This window comes from Talpa occidentalis, unplaced genomic scaffold (genome assembly GCF_014898055.3).
Source record: "Talpa occidentalis isolate TD23 unplaced genomic scaffold, MPIMG_talOcc4v2.1 talOcc4.16, whole genome shotgun sequence".
NCBI lineage: Eukaryota > Metazoa > Chordata > Mammalia > Eulipotyphla > Talpidae > Talpa > Talpa occidentalis.
The window spans coordinates 39,551,598-39,577,217 of NW_023601653.1; the positions used below are offsets into that span (position 1 = coordinate 39,551,598).

General features: G+C 50.2%; 1 protein-coding gene across 7 annotated transcripts in view; it reads left to right on the forward strand.

The window, feature by feature from the left end:
• The window catches only part of PKP2 (plakophilin 2), a 115,435-nt gene that overhangs the window by 83,790 nt on the left and 6,025 nt on the right, over positions 1 to 25,620 (forward strand). For all 7 annotated transcript variants that reach the window (XM_054696257.1, XM_054696258.1, XM_054696261.1 and 4 more), the window contains 5 exons: positions 3,406 to 3,583; positions 14,869 to 14,986; positions 15,948 to 16,112; positions 17,684 to 17,857; positions 20,671 to 20,824. In XM_054696257.1, the coding sequence (XP_054552232.1) occupies positions 3,406 to 3,583; positions 14,869 to 14,986; positions 15,948 to 16,112; positions 17,684 to 17,857; positions 20,671 to 20,824 (789 nt within the window). The remainder of the gene's footprint in view (positions 1 to 3,405; positions 3,584 to 14,868; positions 14,987 to 15,947; positions 16,113 to 17,683; positions 17,858 to 20,670; positions 20,825 to 25,620) is intronic.

Sequence of the window (25,620 nt, forward strand, 5' to 3'; positions counted from 1 at the left end):
AAATTTAGGTGAGAGAAGGGATATATCTAGGCAAGGGAAGTAATAAAATAAATCATTTCTGCTTTGTGATCACATTGAAAAGCAGGGTGAAAAACAGCCAGTTCTCTGTCACCTCCTCCTCAACCTCACACTCTTGCTTTTGTACTCAAGTAAGGATTCCTTTAATCACCCAATTTTCAAGTCTTGCTACTTAAGTTTCACTGACTTGGTGAATGACTGTATTTCCCATCCTAGAGGTTAATAAAACCTGGGTTTTCATAGCGAGAAGATTCCCCTTTCACAGTGTTTTTTTGCAAATATCACAGTTGGTAATACATTTCTGGGTCATGCAGTTTTCAGTACCTCTCTCTCTCTTTTTTTTTAAAGATTTATTTTTATTTATTTATACACAGAAGAACTGGGATGTAGGCCAGAGGTGGGGGTTGGGGTGAGAGGATTCATCAGAGACAGAGTGGGGAGCAGAACCGGCAGATCCACTGAAATCCACTGCTGAGGGGAGCAGCGGGTGAGATAGGAGAGGTCTGCTGCGCCATGTGGTTAGCTCCCTGGCTGGGGATCAAACGCAAACCTTAGCAGTGACAGTACTGAGACAACACCTAGGCCAGCAGGGAGGGCCTATTCACTTTTTTTTTGGCTAGCATGAGAGAGCATCATTTGATAGAAAAGTACAAGCAGACCAGCTTTAACAAAGAACTGCAGTGATAGAAATTTAGCCGCTGTGAGTAAATTGGCCAGTAGTTAAAGATGAGACCAATGAAAACAAAGCTCTGCATATCCTACCGGGGAACCTGGGCTGTGAGCAGCCAGAGCATGTCTCAAGCATCCTCCAGCCCTTTTTTTCCTCATGCCAGACAGAGGGACGCTTTTCAACCACAAGGTCCTGGAACCTATCCTGAGGTTCTCACTAAAAAATCTGGGGTGTGGCCCAGGAGTCGAGTCTCTGATTTGTCACTGGGCTCCTTTGGAGACTTTGTCTGATGGAACGATCTCGTTTCAGGATAAACCCTGGGTCAGTATTTTTTTTTTTTTTTATTGGACCAATTGCTTTAATCGGGCATATTTTTTGGATCTGTGTATAAATGGAATCCTATTGAAGATATTCTTTTTTTTTTTTAATTAATAAATTTTATTTTTATATTCCCATACAATTTTATCCAGATTAGAGTTGGGTCGCCCTGTTTTCCTAAAAGTTCTCCTAGAAGTTTATTCTTTCTGCGAGCCAAAATCTCCTTCTCTAGAAATTCCACCCATTGGTTCTGGTCTTGCTCTCTGCAGTTGAAAAAGAACAAGCAGCTGCTGAACTAGCGTGTCTTTTATTGCCAGAGAACCTGCCTTCCTGTGGGAAGGCAGAGGCTTTGGGTTAATTTTTCTCCCAGGGATTCAATTTTTAATTATTATGAGCTCTCTAGATGAAGGGTCCTCATCTTTGTCTCACGTCACACCCATTTTCCCAGCTTGAAGTGGTCACTTTCTGACTTTGTGACTGTGAGGCTGTGCTGGTCAGCATGTGCTACCTCAGATCCCCAGTGCACATGTTAGCTCTTCCCCTGCTTCATGCCACATAGAAATGTAGCAGGCAGGGCTTTCTGTTCAATATTCTACATTAAAAGTTGGACTAAAATGCCCCAAACCATAGGCTTCTGTAGACAGAATGCAGCATGCCAGCTGCAAGGGATGTTCACTGCTGGAGGAAAGTTCCACTCCCTTTTGTTCAGATTAAGCCTCTGGTTTCCATTGTTCCCTGCGCTCTCCCTGTGAGTGCCCTGTGTGGTCCTTTTCAAAAAGAAGGAATGTTCTTTAAGCTTCACATTTTAAGCCTCTGGCAGCACAGACTGTTAATTTGTTTGCTTATTTAGAACTGAAAGCTTTTGTTTTTTCTTTTTCTCTCTTCTTTTTCACTTTCTTTTGTAGTTTGGTAACTAAACCTCCACCTCAGAGGTCTGAGGTGGAGGTCTTTAAATTGTTTCCAGCCACCTTCAGCATTTCTTTGTGTCTGTCCGCACCCCCACCGGCCTGTGAAGACCATATGAAGTGATTGTCTTGCAATCCCTGGGGCTGGGGTACCCTGCTCACAACCAACCCCAAATGCTGGTTTGATCTGGAAAGGCCTCCCGGAACCAGAATCCTAGTCCCCACAGGCCTGCATGTTGGTGTCTGTCATTGTTCGTGTGGGCTGCCATGGAAATTCAGTTACTGTTTCAAAACGAGTTATTTGCACACAGCGAAAGTAAACCAGTCAAGCCCCAAAGATTGAGTCAGGCCTAGCAGGCTCTAATTGACGGCCAAATGCAAGGACTGCAGAACAATTAGCAAGCTTTTCCTGCAGACTTTTATTTCAGTCATTAAAATCAGGAGCGGTGATGCCATCTCCTGCTTCAGCCAAGATGGTGTTATTAGCTGTTTCCATCAAGCAGGCTGTCCTGGGTGCCCGGACCACTTCTCTGTTCCCTGCAGAACAGTGACAAAGATGTGGGTTATTGACTGGACATTGGTGGAGGGTGGGGTGAGTGGAGGAGCAAAGGAGGAGCAGTCTCCTCTCCACTGTCCCCCTGTCTGTCCGCTCTCCCTGTCTGTCGGCGTGACTTGCTGGCATCACCAGGCCCCATGCCCCCATGTGGTCCTCCCAGGCCTTCCGCTGAATCAGGATGATTTGAGCCCCAAAGCCATGAGAAAAACAAACCTCCCACATATCTGCCGCTCGCATTCCCACTCAGACCCAGCTTGTCTATCTGGAGAGGCCAGGCCCTGCCCTCCGGTCTTTTCCTGCATTGGCCCACGTGCCTTTCTCCTGAGTGGGGATTGCAGGGGCAGCGAGTTTAGGGGAGTGGGCATGACCATCCTCACCCAATGTCCACCCCTCACTTGCCCATAAGATGCCCGCGGGAGAAGCGCTGGTTCTGGGAGGCTGTGGTGTCTGTAAGAAGGTAGCCGTGACTGGGGTTGGTGGTGAAGCCCACCTGCCCGCTGGTGACCAATGGGCAGAAGCCTCCGCAGGTGCTTCCTGCTGGGCCAGGCACAGGGCACCCGGCATCAGAGAGTGGGAGCCAGGAGGCCCTGTCTCCGTGTGTCTGAGGGGGAGGGGATAGCGCTGCTCCCTGACATATGGAAGGCTTGGGTACATAGGATCCTTTCAAGCCTCCCTGCTGAAGAGGTGGGTTTCATTACCCCAATGAGGTCAGCTTCTTGGTGGATCCTCTAGGAGGAACAGCGGTGAGTGTGTAAGTGCTCCTGGCTTTCTCGGGCATCCCTGTCCAGTTAGGCCTGGTGGCAGTTCCCTCTTGGCTATTCTGATGGATCAGCTTCCGTCTCTGGCAGGCTCTTCTCATTGGGAAGAGGCTCTCCCCGGCGCCCCTTGATGGCTCTAGCCTCCTTGGCTATGTTTTGACAGCAGCTTTGCTTTCCCAGGTTTGCTGTGGAATTTGTCTTCCAACGACAAGTTGAAGAACCTAATGATAACAGAAGCCCTGCTCACCCTGACAGAGAACATCGTCATCCCCTTTTCAGGGTGGCCGGAAGGAGACTACCCCAAAGCCAATGGTCTGCTTGATTTTGACATATTCTACAACGTCACGGGATGCCTGAGGTAATGCAGCCCTTGACACCTGCATCCACCACACTCAGGACTCCACCCCTGAACCGAGGGGCCTGGAGGGAGTGTCAGGTTCCAAGGAGCCCAGTGAGGAAACCCCTGAGATAGGTCCTAGCAGCAGAGTGTGGGATTCCAGGCGTGTCTTATTCCATAGGCCACCCCATTAGCTCAGAGAGAGGCGGTCGAGGCCAATGGGAAGCCAAGGTCTGAACACCCAGAAGTCAGTGCCGGCATCTTCCTGAGCTCACAGGCTCCGTGTTGTTTTAATGACATGGTTTGAAAAATAATTCTGAATCTGGTGTTTTTAAATAGTTAGAAGGCAAGGAAGCCTAGAAGGACAGAACATCTTGTCATCAGAACAGCTATACAGTTTGTCTGATCAGCATTTCTAAAAAACATTTGTAGGGATAAAAAAAAAGCTTGTTTTGTATTCCCCTGAGCTGCCGGGTGCCCGCTGAATGGAGGAAAAATATTATAGAAACTCCTGGGGAACGGGACCATCCTAGTCGTGACTTCTGTAGAATCATACACCTCAGGCTTTCTTGTATTTGAAAATGATCACAGCCCTTTTATGCAGGGAATTAAAAGAAATCAGGGAGATGGTGTGGGGGAACCAGGCAGCCCCAGCTGTCGGGTGTCTACTGCCCTTCTCAGCTGCAGAGTTCTTCATGGAGGGAATATGTTTGGATGGTAACTAGGGGGATTTATCGTGTGTACATGTCTGTCTCCACTGTTAATCACGCAGTAAGTCACCTCGGCTCCCGGTTTTGTGTAGAGCGTTATGTCAGCTACTGAGAGTTTCCAAGGTGAGTCAGAAACCCCCTCAGGAAGCTTTCGTCTGACAGGGGAGTGGGGAGCTGGAATGCAGCCACAGGAAGTGTGTTCAAGCAGCGGTTCTCTAGGAGAGGCCCCTGGGCCAGCGGCATCGGCATGCCCGGAGCCCGACAGAATCGGGAACCCTCTGGGTGGGCACCCCCTCCTGAGGGCCTCTGAAGTCGAGCTCCAAGTCAGAGGCACAGTGGAAACAGAATAGGGTCGCTCAGGTCTCCGGGGCATCAAGAGGATGCCCCACAGGGGAGGGGGAGCTGAGCCCGGGGGTATTTCATCAATCAGGATACCCAAGGACAAAGGGCTCCATTCTTGAAGATGTAAGTGGCAACTGACAGGCCTCCTTGGGTTTGTCTTCCGTGTCATCCACTGGGGCTGCTTCCCAGAGCCTGTGATGCACTTTGGTCTGCATTAAAACACGCGCATCTTAACTTTCTCCAGCCTCCTGTTGCCCCACCACGTCACACACGTCCCATGCACGGTTTTATGGTGACGATGCCTTCACTGCTGGGCAGCTGCCAGCTCAAGTGCACCTAGCCAGTGGAACAGCTGGTTCATGGGCTGAGGGGCAGAGGCTGCTGGTAAGGGATGCAGCTAGAAACTCAGGCTCCAGGCCTGGCCAGAAGTTTGGCCTCCAGGGGCCTCACTTTCTGTTTGTACCTACAATCTCCACTTGCCGCTCCTTTTGCTTGCCGGGCTCGGCCTCCACAAGTGCAGATGCTACCTCACAGCCATGTGAACCCCAGCGGGACTCCTCATGTCTATGTCCTTCTTAGGCAAGGCAAGTCCCTGTACCTGTCCTCAGAGGCTTGTATCTTTTGGGCTGCTCTTTGCCTGGATTGTCCAGACCTGATAATAAGGTCCCACCCAGGATCAGAGACATGAAGGCAGAAGTGGAACACACCCTGGTCCACACAGCCCTCAGCCTGCCTGCAGCCTCTTCAGAACCAGTTTGCCCATGCCCTGCCCCCCACCCCCCATGCTCTCAAAGCCCATATGCTTCCTTCAGCTCATGAGTCACGAGTCTGGGCTTAATTCTGTTCGACTTGACTTAGGAACAATTTCTGTCATCTGCCTACTGAGTCCTCAGTCTCCAGACCATTGAGTGCCCAGGATAAAGCCCACCTTTCCCATGAAGTGTTTCACAGTCTCCTCCAACAAACCCACCACTTCTTTTGAAGAAGTCAAACAGCACTGACCAGACAAGGCCCCTGGTGCATATTTTACTGCCTTACCGGTTTTATGCTGAGCACTTCACAAGCCTTTCTACTAGATTGTGAACTCTTTAAAAGCCAAAGCTATGTGTTAGAACAGCCTGCTCCTGGCATATCATGAGCAAGCATAAAATGTCTGGGTGAAATGGATGAAGGAATGAGCAAATGGAAACTCATGTTGAATCAGGTGAAGCAAGTGTGGCGAGAAGATGAAATCTGGTGGGAAGTGACGAGACAGAAGTGGGAGACACACCGTGGCCAGGCTGTGGGGACATTGCAGGTAACACAGGAAGTTCATTTTTTCCTTCTATAAGCAAAATTAGCTCATGTGGAGAGCATGGGACTGTAAGTTTTGTGTGAAGAAGAATTAAAGCATCAGCGGGAGAGGTGTATGGGAAGGTGAGAACTTGTTACTGCTCTCTGGCTGTGTCTCCCTGTGTGGGTCAGAAACACCAGGCCTATGTGAGCAGACAAGGCGGCCAGCTTGGCTGATCCCAGAACACACTCACCACAACAGCATCACCTCAGACAGCATCTGCAGGGTCCATTCCAGCCACAGAGATGTGGCCACCCTGTGTGCCTGTCACATCATGTGTCATGTCACCTCACAGCCAGTTCACAAGGCAACAGTTGACATTTAACGTGCATCATGTTCTTAGACCCTCCTGAAGGCTTCACTGGGATGTTCTCCTTGGATTCCCACCTCAGCCTTTGCATAGTGGGAAGGAGGCTGTGAGCATTCAGGGGCTGATCTCAGGCCATCCACTCAGTGAGACAAAGCAGGCACTGAAATCCAGGCTCCCACTTGGGCACCAGCACACCACCGTCACTGGCCTCTGCAGGTGCCCCGTCCTGGACGAAGCACTGCCCTGCACAGCCCCAGCCCTGCTGCATCCCCCTACCCCCGTCCCACAGTACCAGCCCTGCAGCACCAGGCAGTCAACTCCCAGTCACATTATGGCAGTATTTTTTAAAAGATTTATTTTATTTATTTATGCATACAAGAACTGGGGTGCAGGCCAGAGGTATGGGAGGTGAGAGGATTCACCAGAGACAGAGTGAGGAACAGAACAGGCGGGTCAACTGAAATACACTGCTGACGGGAGCAGTGGGTGAGAGAGGAGAGGTCTGCTGTGCCATGTGGGTTAGCTCCCTGGCTCAGGCCACAGTGGCTGGCTTGATAGTACTGAGCTCAGGCTGTCACTGTGATAGCACTGAGACTTAACCCCTGTGCCACTGGGGAGGCCCAGCAGTATTTTTGTTCTGGAAATTCTACACAAGTGGGACTTGGCATTACATGTTAACAGAGAAAAAACCAGGGACATGAAGTGGGATGGCTCTCCAAGAAGGCGACAGCATCAGAGGCCACCGGGGTAGAAGTTGTCACCGGGAGACCGAGTCAGAACCTAAGAAAAGCCCTGTCCTGACCTGCCAACTGGCAGCTGCGTCTTGGGGCAGCAGGGGTGTGACTGAGCTACATGTGTGTCCCTCTCCCTCTAAAGGAAGCCTTTCTCAGGAGTGACAGATGTTGCAGCATCCTCAGGGCCAGGCTGCCCGGGTGCTCTCCCTCCAGTGGATGCTGAGGTAACGCTGGGCACTGAGCTGGTGACGTGTGCATTGCTCTGTGGCAAGCTCTGGACACATATACCCCCACTTCTCCTTCCATCATGATACCTAGATAGGTGTGAGGGCACGTCAACCTGCGTGCAGCCCAGGAGCACCGTGACTGCTCTTCTAAGGGCACAGACTGTCCTTGCACCTCGGCCAGGACCTGGCCTGCCCACCTAAGGCTGCTGCAGAGACAGGTGCCAAGAACAGCACCACCTGCCCTGGGGGAGGCCCTGCCAACCGCCCTGAATGTCAGAGACTGGCTCCCTTTATGTCTCCAGGAAGCCACGTCTACCTCTGGCCTGGTGCTTCCTAGAGGTAACTCTGCAGTGAACAGCAGACTTTTCAGGCCAAGTTATTCAGCAGCAACAATCTTGCAATAGGAAGAACAATGCATTTGTGCAAGTTTCCTTTTTTTCTGTCTGTACGACATCCCCTGGCTTAGTGAGTGGTAAAAGCCAAGTGAATGGTGGACCCTACTTTGTGTGGGAGCCAGCAAGGGCAGGGCCAGATGTTGCAGCTTCTCTCAGCTCATTCAGTACCATCATGCTGGCGGCCTGGAATTGGCCCCCTGAGACCAGGGAATGCCCCCAGAAAGCTGACTGGTGTCTTGCAGATGCCGCAGCCACCATCACTGCATTCGCATTAGTCGACGACTGTAGCATCAAAATGCAGATGATTGCAGTCCAGGAGTATTTCTCTGTGCACATCCCTTGCCAAGGAAGACACAACTGCCTTGTTTCCCTGGGAGGTGCCAGAAAGTTCCAGTCTTTCCTTTTCCTTTTTTTTTCTGAGTGAAGAAAACCTACAAAAATGTCCTGTCTTTTTTTTTTTTTTCCTTCAAATTGATTTTTATTCACTTAAGGGCAAGAAGGGTCACAGTTAACATATTTGACAGTTTGTCACAATTGGCAAGCTTCCCTCCAGATATTTCCAATTCCCAAGGAGTTAGGGGACAGTTGTAGAATTTTAACTCATTGAGACACAGGCTGACCTTGCTTCTCGGTCCCTACACTCCTCCCAAGGATCCCACTGTTCTACTTAGCACAGTTGACTGCTTGGGGTTTGGTGTGACGAGGCTGTGAGATCTTCAGCTTTCACCTCCCTGATCCACACACTCTTGGAAAACCGGCAGATGTGAGAGAAAGAACCAGTGGTCAGCCAGGCCCCCTTCCAGATTCCTGCCCCAGGTTATCATCGTTTCTCCATTCCTCACATTGTTCTCATACCTTCCTGTCCTGCTCACCAACCACAGTCTTGGGTCAGGAGTTAAAATGCCCCCAGGGGTCAGGCAGGCACTTGGGCGGACAGCAGAAGATCACAGCGAGGGGAGAGGTCAGGTCAGAGAGGGGATCTGAGAGCCATGAGCTGGGTGTCCTGAAAAGCTCCTCAGGCCCAGCCAGATCCACCCTGCATCTCAGGGGAGGAAATCCCTGCCAGTGACTCTCCCAATCGCCACTTGAGAAAGACATTCCAGCCTTCTTTGGGGTCACTGCTGGTCCGTCTTTCCTCTTGTCTTATCCCCCCATCATTCCTTGAGCACCTGCTACATCCAAACCTCAGAGGGGAACCTCAGACCTGCCTTTGCCGATGAATCTTCACGCCTTTTCCCTGGGCCCTATCTGGCCTTTTCTCTCACATCGGCTCGTGATCTCACCTCTTTGGTAGTCACATCCCTCGTCCTCTCCCTGCTGCCACTGCTGAGGCTTTTAGCCGCACCTCTAGGCTCAGGTGTGCACACTTACACATGTGTGCACACATGCTCCACGTGTTCATAGTCAGGCCTGCATGCCCACGCCCATGCTCCCAAGGGCCTTCTGCATTAACGTAATCAAGGCCGCAGGTGACAGCCACAGAGGCTAATAGCGCAAAAAGCCTCATCAATTCATTTACTCTACGGGACTCCAGGTTAGCAACTGGAATGGGGCCTGAGGAGGTAATCCCACTGATAGCAGTGTATGGAGAGGACAAACTGGAGGCTTTGAGTTGACTCCTTCCTTCACCTGGAGGCTGACTGGAGAATAGCACGGAAGGCAGAAGGTGCTGGAGAGGTGCTGAGTGTGCATTGGAACATCTGTCTCCACCATTAGCTCATCATTCTACCAATGACACATCTTTATCACCTTCAAATAGAGTCATAATGAAAGTAGGAATTCACAAAGCCCTGACAAGCTGTTCTTATAGCTTGTTAACCATTAACTTATATAAAAGCCTTGCAAATTGCTGCCCTCCTTGAGCCTCGACATCTAATACCCATCTCTGAATTTCAAGGCCATTCCAGAGTTTGCCATTTTGTTTAGGATGATCGGACAAAATGGCATTACTCCAGCCCATTGCAGGACATTTTCTATCAATTTGTTGTTGTTGTTGTTGTTGTTGTTGTTGTTATTTGTGTAGAAGAACTGGGGTGTAGACCAGAGGTGCAGGGGGTGAGAGGATTCACCAGAGACAGAGTAGGGAGCAGAACAGGCGGGTTTGACTGAAATCTACAGCTGAGGGGAACAGCAGGCGTGACAGGAGAGGTCTGCTGTGCCATGTAGGTCAGCTCCCTGGCTGGACATTGAACTTGGGGCGCAGTGGTGATGGCACTGAGAACCCCTAGGCCACCAGGGAGGCCCTGTAAGACATTTTCCTTTTTCTTCATTGTATTTTGTGCCTACATGTGTCAGTTAAGGAAGAGAAGCAGCTGCTAACACATTCCTTCTGCAAGTGATTTAAACTTCACTTCCTCCTACAAGTCATGGGCAGTGAGTCTATAACATACATACTAAAATTTGTTATTACCTTAAAAGATAATAACACCTAGTTGTGCACCTAGCTGCGGTGGGGTCTGGTCGGAGGCAGCAAACTGTGTCTTTAGGGAGAGAAGCGGTAATTCTCAATTCTGTTCCTACTCGGCCTCAGACTTAGTAGGAGGAAGGAGCTGAGAAGAACATGGCAGAGTGCTTTTTATTTTATCAAGATGACTGTATCTGTTTGTCTTTCTGCTTGGTTAGTTTTTGAGTGGAGTCTTGAACAGAAGAGAGATTCCCAAGATGTCTCTGTGAGATGTTTTTTAAAAGCATCCTCATGTGTTGAGCTTAAAGCAGGAAGGTAGCGTCTCATTCACTGTATTTTGGGACACTGAAAGTCTTTTTCCAGAAAAAAAACCATAACATGATCATCGTCAGAATGATGGGCACAATCTGGGCTCATCACGGGTAAACAGAAGCTGGTGGGCTGCCATGAGGGCATGAGGGGGCGCGTCATGCCATGAGGGCATGAGGGGCACGCGTCAGGGGGGTCCTCTGGGTCCTGCGTGTCTCTGGCCCTGCCCAGGATGTCCACTCTGGTTCGGTGGCTCCAGTGGCTCCATGGCTTGCTGCCTTCTCCTCCCCTACCCCATTTCCTGATGTGTAATCCACACCATGGCTGGCCTTTGTGGTCTGCCTGGCCAGTGCCCTGCCCGGGAAGGAAGCAGGTGGGGAGGTGGTGGCACTTTGTTTACCTGCTTCCGCCTGCAGTCCCCACCTCAGACACCTCGGGAACCGAGGCCAATGCGGGCGGACAGACCAGCCCTCTCTAGATGTGGGGTTTTGTTCTTTTACCCATTCAGCTGAGGCTCCCTTTTTGTCCCATGAGACCGCAGGCTGCCTCTGCCACCGGCTGTGTTAATCACAGACAAGGCCCAACTGTCTGGTCTGTGTCAGCGAGCGATAGACAGAAGCCCAGACCCAGATCTCAAATGGCAGGAGGAAGAAGCCTGCCTCCTTATCAGAGTGACCTTGCCCAGGGCTCCCGGTGTCTCCTGGGGACACAACAGGCGCGACCACCTGCAGCACCACCACGGGCAGCTCACAGAAAGTGGCTGTGGGAAGCCTGGCGCTGTGGGGGACGTGGGGACACCCCCAGCATGGAAACTGACGAGGCCCCAGGGGCCCTTGCGCACTTAGACCGTTAGGGCTGGCCACGCCCCGCAGGCCTGGCCTACACCACGCACACACATAAGCTATGAGTTACCGGGAACCCACACCCATTTTTCAAACACAAATAGCCCCATTAAAAAAAAAAAATCTCCCTCTTTTAGAATGACTTTTGTCCTCGAAGTGTCTTGAGAAGATTCGCTCCAGCCCGTTCTCGGTGACTCACCTCTAGCCTTTCACCTGAAACATTTCAGAGGCACTCAACTGCCTAGGCCCGTCGCCCACATGTCCTGCAGGCAGACGCCCCCTCACCCGACAGACAGCCCTCACGCAGTCTTACACACTGTGCCTCCATGGAAGGGCCAGAGCTCTCTTAGAGGCGGGTCATTGGCTTTAAACCAGATTCTGGATGGAATGCCAGTGTTCCGACTTCAGGAGCTCTGTGAGAAGGACCAGCCTGGCCAGCTGGCTATTGAGCACCCACCACACACCAGTGTGTCCCTCCCTGGGCTGGGCCAGCGGTCTGGGGCTCAAGGGCATGCCAAGCACTGTGCAGTTTTTGTTTTTTTAAAGATTTAGTTTTTATTTATGCATAGAAGAACTTGGGTACAGGCCAGAGGTGCAGGGAAGTGGGGGAGGATTCACCAGAGACAGTGGGGAGCAAAACAGCAGATCTACTAAAATACACTGTTGAGGGGAGCAGTGGGTGAGACAGGAGAGATCTGCTGTGCCATGTGGGTTGCTCCCTGGCCAGGGATTGAACTCATGCTGCAGTGGCTGGCCATAGCTTGATAGTGCTGAGACTTCAACCCCTGCACCACCAGGGAGGCCCAGCACTGTGCAGTTTTGTCTAGAGACAAGTGAAGATTCATATTCTGTTTCTTCTCACTGCTCACGAGTCAGAGTGTTAGAAAAATTCCCCTTGGACTGTGCCACACAGTCCAAGCTGGTGTCCTCAGTGGGGCTGGTGGGTGGCGGGCCCCAGAATAGCCCCCCATGAGAAGGGTGGTGACCTGCTCCCCCCACTACTGTGCCCTGACCCCGAGCCCTAGAACCTGGTTCTTATATTTCGGGGGCAGCTTTCTGAAAGGTGCCATGTTTTACTCAGACTTTGGCCAGATCAGGCCAGTAAACTCAGCTCTTAACCCAGTCAGGCCAAATGAAGTAAACTAGACACGTTCAGCATGTCCATTAGTATCTGGGCATTTTTACTAAGTGACTGTGGTGTCTTCATATGCTTTTACTTCGCAGCAGGTCATTATTTTGATCTGTTGCTGTTTGATACTGTTTCCATTACAGTTTGGGGAAATTTTTGCACATTAAACTCTGCTGAATCCTATATAAGAAAGTTATAAAACAGTATTTCTCAGGATTCAGGACATGGGTCAGAAAAGGATCAATTCTGCTTAAAAATCACCATGTTGTATCTCTGATTTCCACAAACTTAAGAATGAGCTGTTGGAAAAACGCTTTATGATGGATATGTGTCATTTTCTAATAATCGCTGCGTGTCTTCAGAATGCCTCCATAACAAATTCTTCTCTGGCTGGTGATGGCTATTTGTGGATGTGGTGCTATAAAATAATCTATCCTTATCATTTCCATTCTGGGCGGTTGGGTAAGGTGGGAACTATTTCTGCAATGCAGAAGCAGATGCTGGTGCAGTGGTTCCAGGCACTCACTGTCAGCAGCACTATTAAGTGGCAGAAACCCTTGATAAGTCCCATTTCAAGCAGTCGCATCTGGATAATACCAAACCCTGGGCAGAAGTGAGTGCCTGTGAACTGCCGTCCTGCCAAAGTAACTTACCGTTCTCGCCCAAAATAAACAGTCTCAATGGTCTTAGCAGAGTGGGGCCAGCCCATATGCAGCGTGCGGGGAGGCTCAGCTGGGGAGGACAGGCCTTTGACCCATCAAAGCAGTTGGAAACTGCTGCCATCTCTCCAGGCCATGGGTGGAGAAGGTCACAGGGAAGCTTTAAAACACAGAATCACATTGTCTTGGTTGGGGGACACGTGGTATTTGCTGAGCAAACAGCAGACATGAGCCTTGCTGGGGAACCACCTGCAGGAGGGAGGGGTCCTCCTTCCTCACTGGTTCCGGTCACCAGGGATGTTGCTTCAGCCTCTGGCCCTCAGTGTCCCCATGTTTCCAGTGTCCTCACTGCTTCTGAAAATCCTCTGGTCTTAAAAGACACAGACAGCACACTGAGGCTCTTGGTTCAAATGATTATTTCTTGAGGAAAAAAATCTGGTACCAATGACTGTATTTGCAGGTCCTGAGCCCAGTGCTGTCTTTTTTTTTTTAATTGACAAAATTTGTCAGATAGAGTGGAAACTCAATAAGAAAGTGAGTCTTGAATCAGACAGTGAATTTGGACTATATTGAATTTCCACTGTACCTGGCCAACTTGGTTTTAAAGTATTTAAAGTCCTCAGTTTGAGAGCGCTTGGCTCTTATCTTAATTATGAGGCTAAAGTGTGAACTTGCATTTTTGTGGGTTCAAAGCAGCCACATAGGTGGTGTCAGCTGTGGGGCCATCTGCCTCCATGTCTGCCATGTGACCTCTATGGGGGGGCAGGGCGGTTCTTGCTCAGCGGTGGTTCATCTGTCCTCTGATGGCTTATGCCCCATGCTGGATTTGGGGGCAGAGCAGCTTGTGAAATCATTCGGGTGTGATGTATCTTTTTAAATATGAAGACCATTGGGCCTAAGCGGTGTCAGAATTACTGTTCTTGGTGAGGTTCAAAATCATGCCAACAATTTAAACAGAAGGTTTTTGACACACTTTGGATCCTCTTCGGACCAGGGAGCTATCTGATAAGTGTGCAGAAACAGCTCCTAGTGGCTGAAGGCAGCGAGGGTGTCTCAGCAGCCCACAGGCCTGCAGGCTACTCTTTTGCCATTCGCACTGACACACATGCTAACCTTTTGGGGAAAACCATTGTCACGTGCCTAATGCTAACAAGAAAAATTTGAGCCAAAAAAGACAGTGGCGATAGCACCAGAACAGAAGCATGACTGGCTCTCAAGCACAACCCTGAGGTCATCCCTGGGCTTCCAGTCTCCGTAAGGAAGCAGCTTCCACCCATGGCCCAGTTACTGTTTACAGAGGGCATCATGCCTCTCGAGATCAGCCATCAACCAAGGTCACACTCTTGACTTGGGCCCAGCACGCTGAGAATCTGTCCTTCCCGTTGCACCTCTGCTGTTGCCATGAGAGGATGATCGCATTAAGAACACCCGGGACGTATTTGGCAATGACACTTCTCTGTACAGAAGTCTACAGAACCTATAAGAGAGCTCCACGCCCAACAAGTGGGGAAATTGAGGCTCATCTGGGTAACTCCATGTTATGTGGTACAAGAACACAGACGGGGCCAGGCCACCCCCCACACACAAGTTTGTGGTCCCATTCACTCCTTTGCCGCCTTCCTGCCCACTCAGAAATGTGGCCAAGTTCGGATAGACCGCACCCTCACCTTGTGCCAGAGCACTGTGGGCAGGAGGGTTACTGAGAGGAGGGTGTGTTCAGGGAGGGTGTGAGTGGCTGTGTCCAGATTGGGGGACCTTAGGCAAGTGACGCTGGCTGACCCCAGACAAGTCCCGTCACGCCTGCAGACGTGGGGGCAGCATCGGGATGTTCGGGAGCAAGATGTTTCGGGTGTTCGGCCAGGTCTGATCCTTGGGTGTTTGCTTCTCACCCCCCCTCCTCCCCCACCCACAGAAACATGAGCTCTGCTGGCCCCGACGGCAGGAAGGTGATGCGGAGGAGTGACGGGCTGATCGACTCCCTGGTCCACTACGTCCGGGGCACCATCGCCGACTACCAGCCAGACGACAAGGTAGCTCGGGCTTAAGTCACACATCTACCAGGGCCCCACTGCGCTTCTTGGGATTCCTGGCGCGGCTGCCTGGCTCAGTGACATTCATTAACCCATTTGCTGGGTTTCAGGTTTCCCTGATGTGTCGGGAAATGCTAAAATCTAGGTGGACTCATCTTCCGATTCCCAGAGATTTCCAAACACTCACTTAACAGCTCTAAGCAGCCTCTTGTCAGGAGCCCAGCTGCGGCTGGTCAACCAGGAACTTCAGTGCTTCTCCACTCATTTCCAGCGAGCCCCATCGGTGTTCTGCATAATTGCACCATCGCCCAGATGAGCCCAGAACCCATTCCACTGGCTCTGCCTCCCTCCCTCCATCCCACTTCCCTGGGTGTCCCACCCCCAATGCCCTGCGTGTGTCCCCACCACTTGCTGTGGGGTCCCTTTGTAATGACAGTAGTCTCCTGAGGCCACATGCATGCAGCAGCCCCTCCTACCCGCCAGCTCCCTGTGGCTGCCACTTGTGCCTCTGGAATATGGAGCCATTCGAGCACGCACTCCATAGCGTGGACTGGAAGGTCTCTCCCTGTGTAAGGGGCCTCCACCTCCCAGTGCACACAGCCGTTCATGGTCTAGCCTTTGCCCCCAGCCCCACAATCCACTCCTGGCCCCAGAGTCCACTCCCGGCCCCTGAAGTCCACTCCCAGCCCCACAGTTCACTCCCAACCCCTGAAGTCCACTCCTGGCCCCTGAAGTCCATTCCCAGACCCACAGTCCACTTCCAGCCCCTGAAGTCCACTCCTGGCCCCACTGTCCACTCCTGGCCTCTACAGCCCTCTCCCAGCCCCACAGTCCACTCCCAGCCCGCAGTCCCAGCCCATGCTGCTGCGCTTAGTAGGCCTGCAGGACCCACAGCCGACGGTCCCGGCGCTGTCACCCACAGAGGTGAGTCTGTTGGGTCAGCAGCCTCCTGTCTCCCCAGGCCACGGAAAACTGCGTGTGTGTCCTGCACAACCTCTCCTACCAGCTGGAGGCCGAGCTCCCTGACAGGTACTCCCAGAACATCTATGTTCAGAACCGCACCGTGCAGGCAGACGACAACAAGAGCATCGGGTGTTTCGGCAGCCGAAGCAGGAAAATAAAAGAGGTGAACTGGGTCCCTGAGTGTGCCCATCACGGGGAGGCTGGCGCTACTGAAGGCCTCTGATCCCAAATCAGCCCCGTGATGATCGACACCTTCAAGTGCTGGGGGAAGTAGAACTGCAGAGCAGTGGGTTGATTTTCCCAGACTTATTCAGCAAGTCACGGGAGGGTGTGAGTGAGTCCCCAGGGCCAACTCCAGGCGGCTTGAGATGTGAGCCCACATGTGCCCTGCGGCCAGGAGACGAGCTCCTGCAGCATGGCCAGAGCAGTGGTCGCTGCTTCCCTCAAGTCCTGTTGGTCTGACATTAACATAGCCATGGGCACGCGGCTTCCCCTCCACCGGGGCTCGTGCTCCCTCCCCTTCCAGCAGTGCTGCTGGGCTGTAGCCTGTCCCTTCCCCCACCACTCCTTCCCTCCCTCCCACCTACCCCTTTCCTCTCCTATTCACCCCTCCCTCTCCTTCCACTGCTCTCTCCCATCCCCTCGGGTAACGTATATTTTTCACAGGCTCAAAGAATCATTCTTGTTTTGCCAATACATATTATCATTCACCAGTAATAAACTTGGTTATTTATAGTCCACAAATGAGGGAAACCATCCCGTATCCATCTTTCACTTTGGCTTACTTCACTTAACATCACCCCCTCAAGGGCCATCTATTTTGTCCTAACACAGGGCACTGCTGCGTCCTTTTTTACTGGCTGAGTAGTATTCCACCGATGACAAGCTCCATAGTTTGTTTATCTGCTCACTTGCTGGTGAGCACTGAGGTGGGACTGCTGAGAACACGGGTGTGTTCACCTCTCTTAGAAGCTATTTTAGATTTATTTTATTTATTTATGCATACAAGAGCTGGGGTTTAGGCCAGGGGTGCAGGGGTTGAGAGTATTCACCAGAGACAGAGTGAGGAGCAGAACAGGTGGATCTACTGAGATACTCTGCTGAAGGGAGCAGCGGGTGAGTCAGAAGTCTACTGCGCCATGTGGGTTGCTCCCTGGCCGGGGATCGAACTCAGGCCTCAGTGGCTGGTGACAGCTTAATAGTGCTGAGATTTAACCCCTGTGCCACCAGGGAGGCTCTCTTAGAAGCTGTTTTAACATTAGAAGCAACCCTGCTGTTTGGTTTTGAATATTGGAAACTTTCTTCAGTCACACTAAAGGCAAGCCCCGCAGGAAGGAGCACTGGCACTCCCTGGAGACGGAAACATGTGCCCTCCTCCTCACAGCAGCATGTCTGAGAGCTGGGGAACTTAGAATCCCGACTCCAGGATTCACGGCAACTATCACTTACTTAGCTCTTAGCTTAACAGAAGCCTGGACATGATTCCAGAAGAGTCTACACTGAGTGCTCCCCTGCTGTGAAGTGTCAGGATGCCCCACTGTAATGTGGCATCTTCGGGGAGAAGCCATGACAGCTGAAACTTCAGGGCCTGGAAGCTGCACACACTTGCCTGCTGACCCTTGTCTTGGGCAGCCCCGAGGCTGTAGGGCTCTGTCCGGGACTAACACGGGGAGGGTGTGGGGTCACCACAGGTGTTCACTCTGTCTTCTCTCCCCCACAACCCCTGTGTGGCAGCACTACCAGGACTTGCCGATGCCCGAGGAGAAGAGCAACCCCAAGGGCGTGGAGTGGCTGTGGCACTCCATCGTGACGCGGATGTACCTGTCCCTGATTGCCAAGAGCACCCGCAGCTACACGCAGGAGGCCGCCCTGGGCGCACTGCAGAACCTGACCGCGGGGAACGGGCCTGTAAGTGTGGCGTCATGTCCTCTCCTTGAAATAACCACACTGAGGCACACCGACGTGCACGTCAGGCCCTGGCAGCGCCAGCCCCGCCTTGAGCTGGGTTCAGCGGAGGGGAGCTTCCAGACTGGTGTCCCTGGGGCCTCCCTGGGGTCTCCCTTCCTCAGAGATTATACTCACCAAGCTCCGCCTCTGGGCTTGCTTCTCAAAGCCACCCCTCACGCGCAGCCAGGGGCCCTGATCATTCCAGCTCACACTTGACCTGGTCAGTGCCCCCAGGAGCTCTGTTGTGAGCTCAGGGAGGGAGCCTCCATGCCTCTTTCTGATATGGTCCCCACGCTGGGAGCAGGTGCTGTTCAGACTACCTGGTGCTGGGTACCCCGCCACCTGTGGTTTTCTGGAGCCAGCCGCACGCGGGGAGGGGCCTGCCACTGTCCGGCAAGGACAGAAGCTAAAGGAGTGTTACCACATGGAAAGTCAGAGCTGGTGCCCAGAGGGAGAACAGCCCCCCGCATCCCCCACCCCGCAGGGCAACAACAGGTGCACTCAGGACGGGAAGGACACCTGTGCTTCCATGCCCAGGACCCCAGGTCACGTGAGCCGCTCTTCCTTCAGATGCTTCGTCTACAGCATCGAAGTTGAAATATATAAAACAGTAAAAGTTACTGCCTTCCTCGGAAACTTGCTACATAGGTAGGGCTTCCTTAAACGTGTCATTATTTGAACTAAACTTATATTATTTGCCTTGATCGTAAAGTGACTAGAATACTCAATAGTTCCTCTTGTGACCAGCACCATCTTCATGGAGAAAAGGACTCTGGTTGGTAATAGCAATCTTAGTTATCCTTGCCTTGAAAACCATGTTCATTCTTTGACATGTGTAATCTGAGGCTTGCTCCTTCTTCCCCACATTTTTAAAAGGACAGGCTTATTAGGAAAAGGAGACAAAGAGGCACCTGCATGGTCACAGGTGGGCAGGAGAGCTGCCCAGAAGCTTGCTCTGATTTGATAAAATTATGAAATCCCAAACTCAGTATTTCCCTTTTGTTAGCACTATGGTTAAGAACAAGCTCTAATTTCTGATAATTTTTTTGCAGAATATCTGTGTGCCCAAAGAGGAAGACACAGGGAACTGCCAGGGAACCCCAGCTGACCCACATTATCCTCTCACTTTCTCCTTTTCCATGTTAGGTTTCCCAAAACATTCCCCAAACTACACAAGCCCTCTTATTAACTCCCTGCCAACTTAAAAGAAAAATGTCAAAAGTTAAGCTGTGTACGTGCACTTGTGTGTGTGCACTTGTGCACTTGTACACGTGTTAGTGTCAGCTCTTTGTGCTCTGCCTGTGGTTCACTATGAGCTAATGCCCCTTTAAGCGTCTTCCCCACTAAGATCTGTCTCGGAATCCAAACAGCCCAGGGAGATGCTGCTTAAGCTCTGAACACACCGTTTATTACATTGAGCCCTTTGCTTGTTAAACCAGCATCTGTGGCACTTCTGACATCTCGGGCGCTCCTGCCATGCGCATATGTGGTGGTGAAGGAAACCAGGAGGCAGGGCCCCTGTGCTTGGCAATCATCCAGCCAGGTGAACAGACATCCAAGTTAGTGGGAGTTTCCGAGTCCACCAGGGCCTGGCAGCGGCGAGCGAGGTCCTCATGACTGTCCTACTGTGTGCAGGCAGCTGACAGTGCGCCTGACCCATGTCCATCCTGAGGTCATTGGAGCTGGTCTTGACTGGACACTACTGGAACAGTGACATGAGGACCCTTTATTCTTTAAAGGTCTGAGACACTGTGTATTAGAATTGTCACTTAAATGTACATTCCTACCAGTTATGACTTTTCCTAATTTTCTTATGTTGTGATGGTATGATAAAAAATCTTGGTTTTGTCATTTCTGAAAGGAGTCCTCGAGTAGAATAGACCATTTAATAGCTCCAGAAAATATCCATTCCATCACCCAGGTGTTCATAAGTGAGACAGTGAGAAGCAACTGATGGCTGTGTGCCTTGAATGGCAAAGACCTAAACTGAATTGAATAGCTTCCTGATAGATTATATAAATTAAGTCCAAAATTTCCCTTTAATTGCTAGTAAAGCAATGTCACTATAAACTTCATCAGGTTAGATACAATGGGCATTCTCGTAATAAACAGAGTAAGGGGGTAAAACTGATAAAAGTTTCCCCATTTAGCAAACTCTCTAAGTACAGTATAAATAAAAAGTATAAAATACACTAAGAGGCTCAGTTTTAAAATACATAAGCCCTGAAGATGTGCTGTGTATTTGAAAGTTGGCGACAGTGGATCTTAAAAATTCTCAGCTCAACAAAATCACACAAAGGCCAATAAAATTTATAAAATTGTAACGAGGTATGGTGATGGATGCTAACTAAACTTACTGTGGTCACTGTTTCAACATAGATACATGCCTATACATGTGTATATATACATAAACTAGATCCTTGTGTCTATACCTGTAACTAGTATAATGTTATAGCTCAATAAAAAGAAACAGATTAAACACCCCATATTAAAAAGTAAGAGTCATTGAAATAAAGTTTTCAGGCTTCAAAAACACCTTAAGAACACTTAATTTGATATCTTTATGAAAAGCAAAACATTTCCCCCACAAACTTTACCCAGCATCATAACTTAAAACACTGAATGGGCTTCTTGTACCCAGTAATTAAGTAGAAACCTTGTGGGATTTTAGAGAGTGGTTTCGTCTTGCTCTGGCCCTGCACACCCCCCAGGGAGCATTCCCCAGGCAGTGTCACAAGTGTGGGGGCACTCAGAGCCTGGGTCTCGCCACACAGATGCCCACAGCAGTGTCCCAGACGGTGGTCCAGAAGGAGAACGGCCTGCAGCATGCCCGGAAGACGCTGCACCTGGGTGACCCAGCGGTGAAGAAGGCCGCTGTCTGCCTGCTGCGGAACCTGTCCCGGAACCTCGCCCTGCAGAACGAGATCGGTGAGTCCAGCGGTGACGTGTGCCCCAAATACAGATACCCCAATACCACTCTTGTGGATGGTATAGAAGCAGCGACTGCTTCTTTATTTTTTTTAAAAAAAGATTTATTTATGCATGCATACAAGAGCTGGGGTGCAGGCCAGAGGGGTGGGGGCAGGGGCGGTGGTGAGAGGATTCATCAGAGACAGAGTGGGGGAACAGAACAAGCAAATTGACTGAAATACACTGCTGAGGGGAGCAGCGGGTGAGACAGGAGAGGTCTGTTGAGCCATGTGGATCACCTCCCTGGCTGGGGATCTGACTTGTGCTGCAGTGGCTGTGGATAGCTTCACGGTGCTGATATTTAACCCCCTGAGCCACCAGAGAGGCCCCAACCATTCCTTTAGACACTTGACTGTTGGCCAAAAAAAGACAAGACGCCGTCACTGCATCTAGCACATTCTGCATGGATGGTGGTGAGGGTAAATACGGGAAACCTTTTTGCCCCCTTTTTGAGTCAATATTAACTGGAAAAGATGATGATGCTCCACTATGGAAAGACCACATCAGATGATCCTCTCGTGTAATTCATTCAGTTATCCCTGTGAGCATCTGATCCATGTTTGTGAATCAAGTCAGAAGTGGCAATAGGAAGATACTAAAACTCCTCGTGCTCCCGAATGCCCATAAATTAGTCCTTCCTGACAGCTGGAAATTCAGTTTTTTATAAAGTTCCACTGAAATGATAAACTGTTTTTAATGGATTGGATAGTTTGGAACATGCACAGAGATGTGAAGTCTGTGCCTGTGTTTTAACAATGTCCTGTCCCAAGACAGCCGGCAGTGCGGCTTCAGGTAGGCAGTGGAGACAATGGTTTCGTGAGGTTATGAATGGAGAGGAGCCTGGAAATTGTCCTGGAAGCTCACAGGAGCCTGGCCTCCGGCTCTTCTTTCCCACATGTCTCCGTATTGAAAACAGCCGCACTCTGCTGAGCCGTGTCTCCGGGCACAAGTGACGGCTGGTGGAGCCCTTACACGAGATGCCTCCTCTGACAAGCCCTTTCCTCTTCTGTGATCAGGCCGGTAAAAAAAATAAGTGGCTGCAGCAAACTAAATCTGCTAGTTCCAGATTGGCTTTATGGCAATATATAATTTGACTAAAACGATACGCTTCGACTCAGAGTATGAATAGCCAGGTATAAGGGAGAATCGGCTTGAAATACATGCCTTGGGTCTCTCACGTGAGATTTCTAGGCCTGGAAAAAATCTTTTCCATGTGCTGACCTGGAATGAAGTCATCAGATTTACAGAAAGAAACTTAAAACGAAGACAGGTGACTTGGCCTGGTGAGGGATACCAGGCCACATGGAGGATGCGGATCTGCACCCTGTAGGCTCCCAGGCCACCATGCCCCCTCACTGCCACCTCGTCATCTTGGCACCTGGCCACGTGACTGTGCTGAGCCAGGGGAGGCTGTAATTGATCCCTCACAGGATCAAACAGCAGAATATGTGTGCAAGCACCAGGAAATACTGGGATGCATTTCTGGGATCTCTGTTCCCATTCATTGTTACAGCTGTTTTCAGACACCTAGATAATGTCTTGGCCCCAGTGTCAGGGCAGGGCCTTTAATTTTATATACAAGGTCATATTTATTATTCTAGGGTCAAACCATTTGATTGAGGGGTTTCCAGAGACAGAGAAAGGGATGGGGGCATGACCTCCCATGTGCTCGGATGGGTGAGGATCTCCCCAGCTTCCCCATCACAGAAAACTTGCAAGATCCTGTTTTAATTATCCAGCACAAATGTATTTTCTGGGCCCACAGTCATAGGAGCAGGTTAGTGTATGTACGCAAGCACATGAACAGCCTACATGTGTGTATAGCACATATGTCTGTACATGTATGTATTGGGTTGTTGGACAAGTCATGGTGTATTTTTTCTGTTTTTCCAAGCAAAAATGCACCGTGACTTGTCCAACAACCCAATAGAATATATAGTACAAAATCACCTGTGTCACAGATGACCAATACATGATTGCTGTTTACCTACACATATATGTGTGTGTGCTTATATACACTCACACTCACACTCGGAGAAGGCCAGAGACCCAGTGCTGGGCTTTGTGCAAATAGCTGTGCCACTACTTTTCTAAGAAAAGCAAAGATAACATAAAGAGTTCAAGACTTCAGCTTCTTTCATTTCACTCCTAGGACATGACCCCATTTCAGCCTTCCTGGTTTGGAGGTGGGGGACCCCATGGGATGGTTGCAGAGGGGTTCATGAGGACGGTCTGTTATGATGGTCTAGGGCTTATGTCCGTGTCGTGAACCTGAACTAAAATGCACATCTCTAGGCCTTTCATCCTGGGCTTCAACTTGTAAAAGCTCCTAGCTAGTGAGAGCTTATGATGGACAATCTACCAGTACCAACTCACTCAGGCCTTCCCAGCAGCCCTGGGAAGTAGATGCTGTCCTTAACCCCGGTCACAGATGGGGCAGCACTGCAGGGGGCTGGGCAGCCTACCCAGGCCTTGTGGCCAGGAGGTGGCAGCCACAGGACGAGTTGAAGCACGGCTGCCCCCCTGCATCCTCAGCACCAAGCTCCGTGCTCTTGGCACCGTGCGAGGCGCTTAAGCGACAGTAGAAAGGGACCTTCAGGTGTCGGAGCAGCAGGCGTGCCTATCTAGCCAGGCAGGCCAAGGCCTTACCCATCACCCTTGGGGGTCAGCAGCTGAGGGCCCCCCTGTGGCTGGCATGGCCATCTATGCCGTAAGCCGGAGATGAAGCAGGTTTTGGCCTCAGGAATTCAGACAGACACAGGCTAATCGTGTTTCCAGATGGCAGAGGGCGAATCACAGGCCATGGAGGCTCAGGGTACAGGGGGAGGCAGCAGGTGAACTGAGGACTTGCCATCCCCTGTGCCCTGGCTTCTGAGAAGGTTCCAGAAGGTGGAGGGAACATCTGTGAAAAGAAGGATTACCCAGAAATCAAGTACACGTTCACATTGGCCAGAGTATCCAGTGAAGGGTTGGTGAGAACAAAGACAGCAACTATGTAGCCCCTCTGGGGCCGGAAGAAAAGGCCAAGCTGAAAACCTATAACCAAGAACTCACCACGTGATACAGTTTTTTTGAGAAATTTCTCTTTTGTAATCATTGTGTTATTTATGAAGAAACTGGGTGGCACAGGCACAGCTAGGCCGCCATCAGTGTAGGCACAGAAAAATATCTCCACTGGGGAAAAAAAAACCAGCTCCTATTAATATCAATGTATTTCTTCTCAAGTTTGTTTTTTTTTTTAAGATTTATTTATTTATGCATATAAGAGCTGGAGTATAAGCCAGAGGTGTGGGGGGTGAGAGGATTTTTTCACTAGAGACAGAGTAGGGAGTAGGCAGGCAGATTGACCAAAGTGCACTGCTGAGGGGAGCAGCAGATGAGACAGGAGAGGTCTGCTGTGCCATGTGTGTCAGCAACCTGGCCAGGAATTGAACTCATGCCACAGTGGCTGGTGATAACTTTATAGCCCTGAGACTTCACTCCTACACCACCAGGGAGGCCCCTCTTCTGATGTTTCTTCTGTTCACTTTCCTTTGGGATGTGCTGATGTTACATATTGTGTAAGTAAGTATACCAATTGTTCCCATAAACTGTTAGTTTTCTTATATTTGCATCACAGATATGTTTTGGGCTGTGTAATATTCTTTGCTGATATTTTAAAATTCTATTCCTATTGGAATATCTATTTATTTTAGATTTATTTTATTTATTTATGCATACAAGAGCTAGGGTATCGGCCAGAGGTATGGAGGGGGTGAGAGGATTCACCAGAGACAGAGTGGGGAGCAGAACAGGCAGATTTACTGAAATTCACTGCTGAGAGGCGCAGCGGGCAAGACAGGAGAGGTCTGCTATACCATGTGGGTAGCTCCCTGGCCAGGGATCGAACTTGTACTGCAATGGCTTCCTATAGGTTCCTTGTGCCATTAGGAAGGTCCTATTGGAATATTTAAACTTTTTATATTGTTTCATTTATATTTGATTCTTTCTAATAAAGAGTTCTTCAGAGCTTTTTGCATTTTTAAAGTGATGTCTTTAGGCTGACTTTCCAGAAGTTGGATTATTGAGTCAAAAGATATTTTTAAAAAAATCTTTAAAATCCTTGCCATTTGGGCCTCCCCGGTGGCGCAGCGGTTGAGCGCTGGGTTGCGAAGCTGCCTGCGGCCTCTGCAGCGCCGGTTCTATCCCCGGCTGCTCCCCGGCCACCAGAGGAGGGTCCCACATGGCGCGCAGACCTCTCCTGCCGCCCGCTGCTCCCCTCAGCAGTGTACTTCGGTCCTTTTGCCTGCTCTGCTCCCCGCTCTGGCTCTGGTGAATTCTCTCACCCTCCTGCGCTTCTGACTGTACCCAGTGCTTGTATAAACAAAACAAACAAACAAACAAACAAATAAATAAATAAAACATGCCTCTATAAAAAAAAAAAAAAAAAAAATCCTTGCCATTTCTGTCAAGAATCACTTTCTGTCAAATTGCTTTCTGAAAAGATTTCTAACTGGCTGAATACAGAGTATCATCCTTTTAAAAATCTGTTTTATTTTTTGTTAAAAAAGGGCTAAACTTCTTTGACAAACTGTTGCAGACATTTTGATAAGCTCAAGTGTCCCATTCAGACAGACTTGCCCACAAGACATCTACTCTCCCAAGAACAAAAAGGGTGATGGCACAAATCCAGGCAGGCCTCTCACTCCTGTAAAAGTGGTTTTGGATTTGTCAAAGGGTTCCTTCTCCTGTCAGGCTGGCGTGGAGACGCCCTT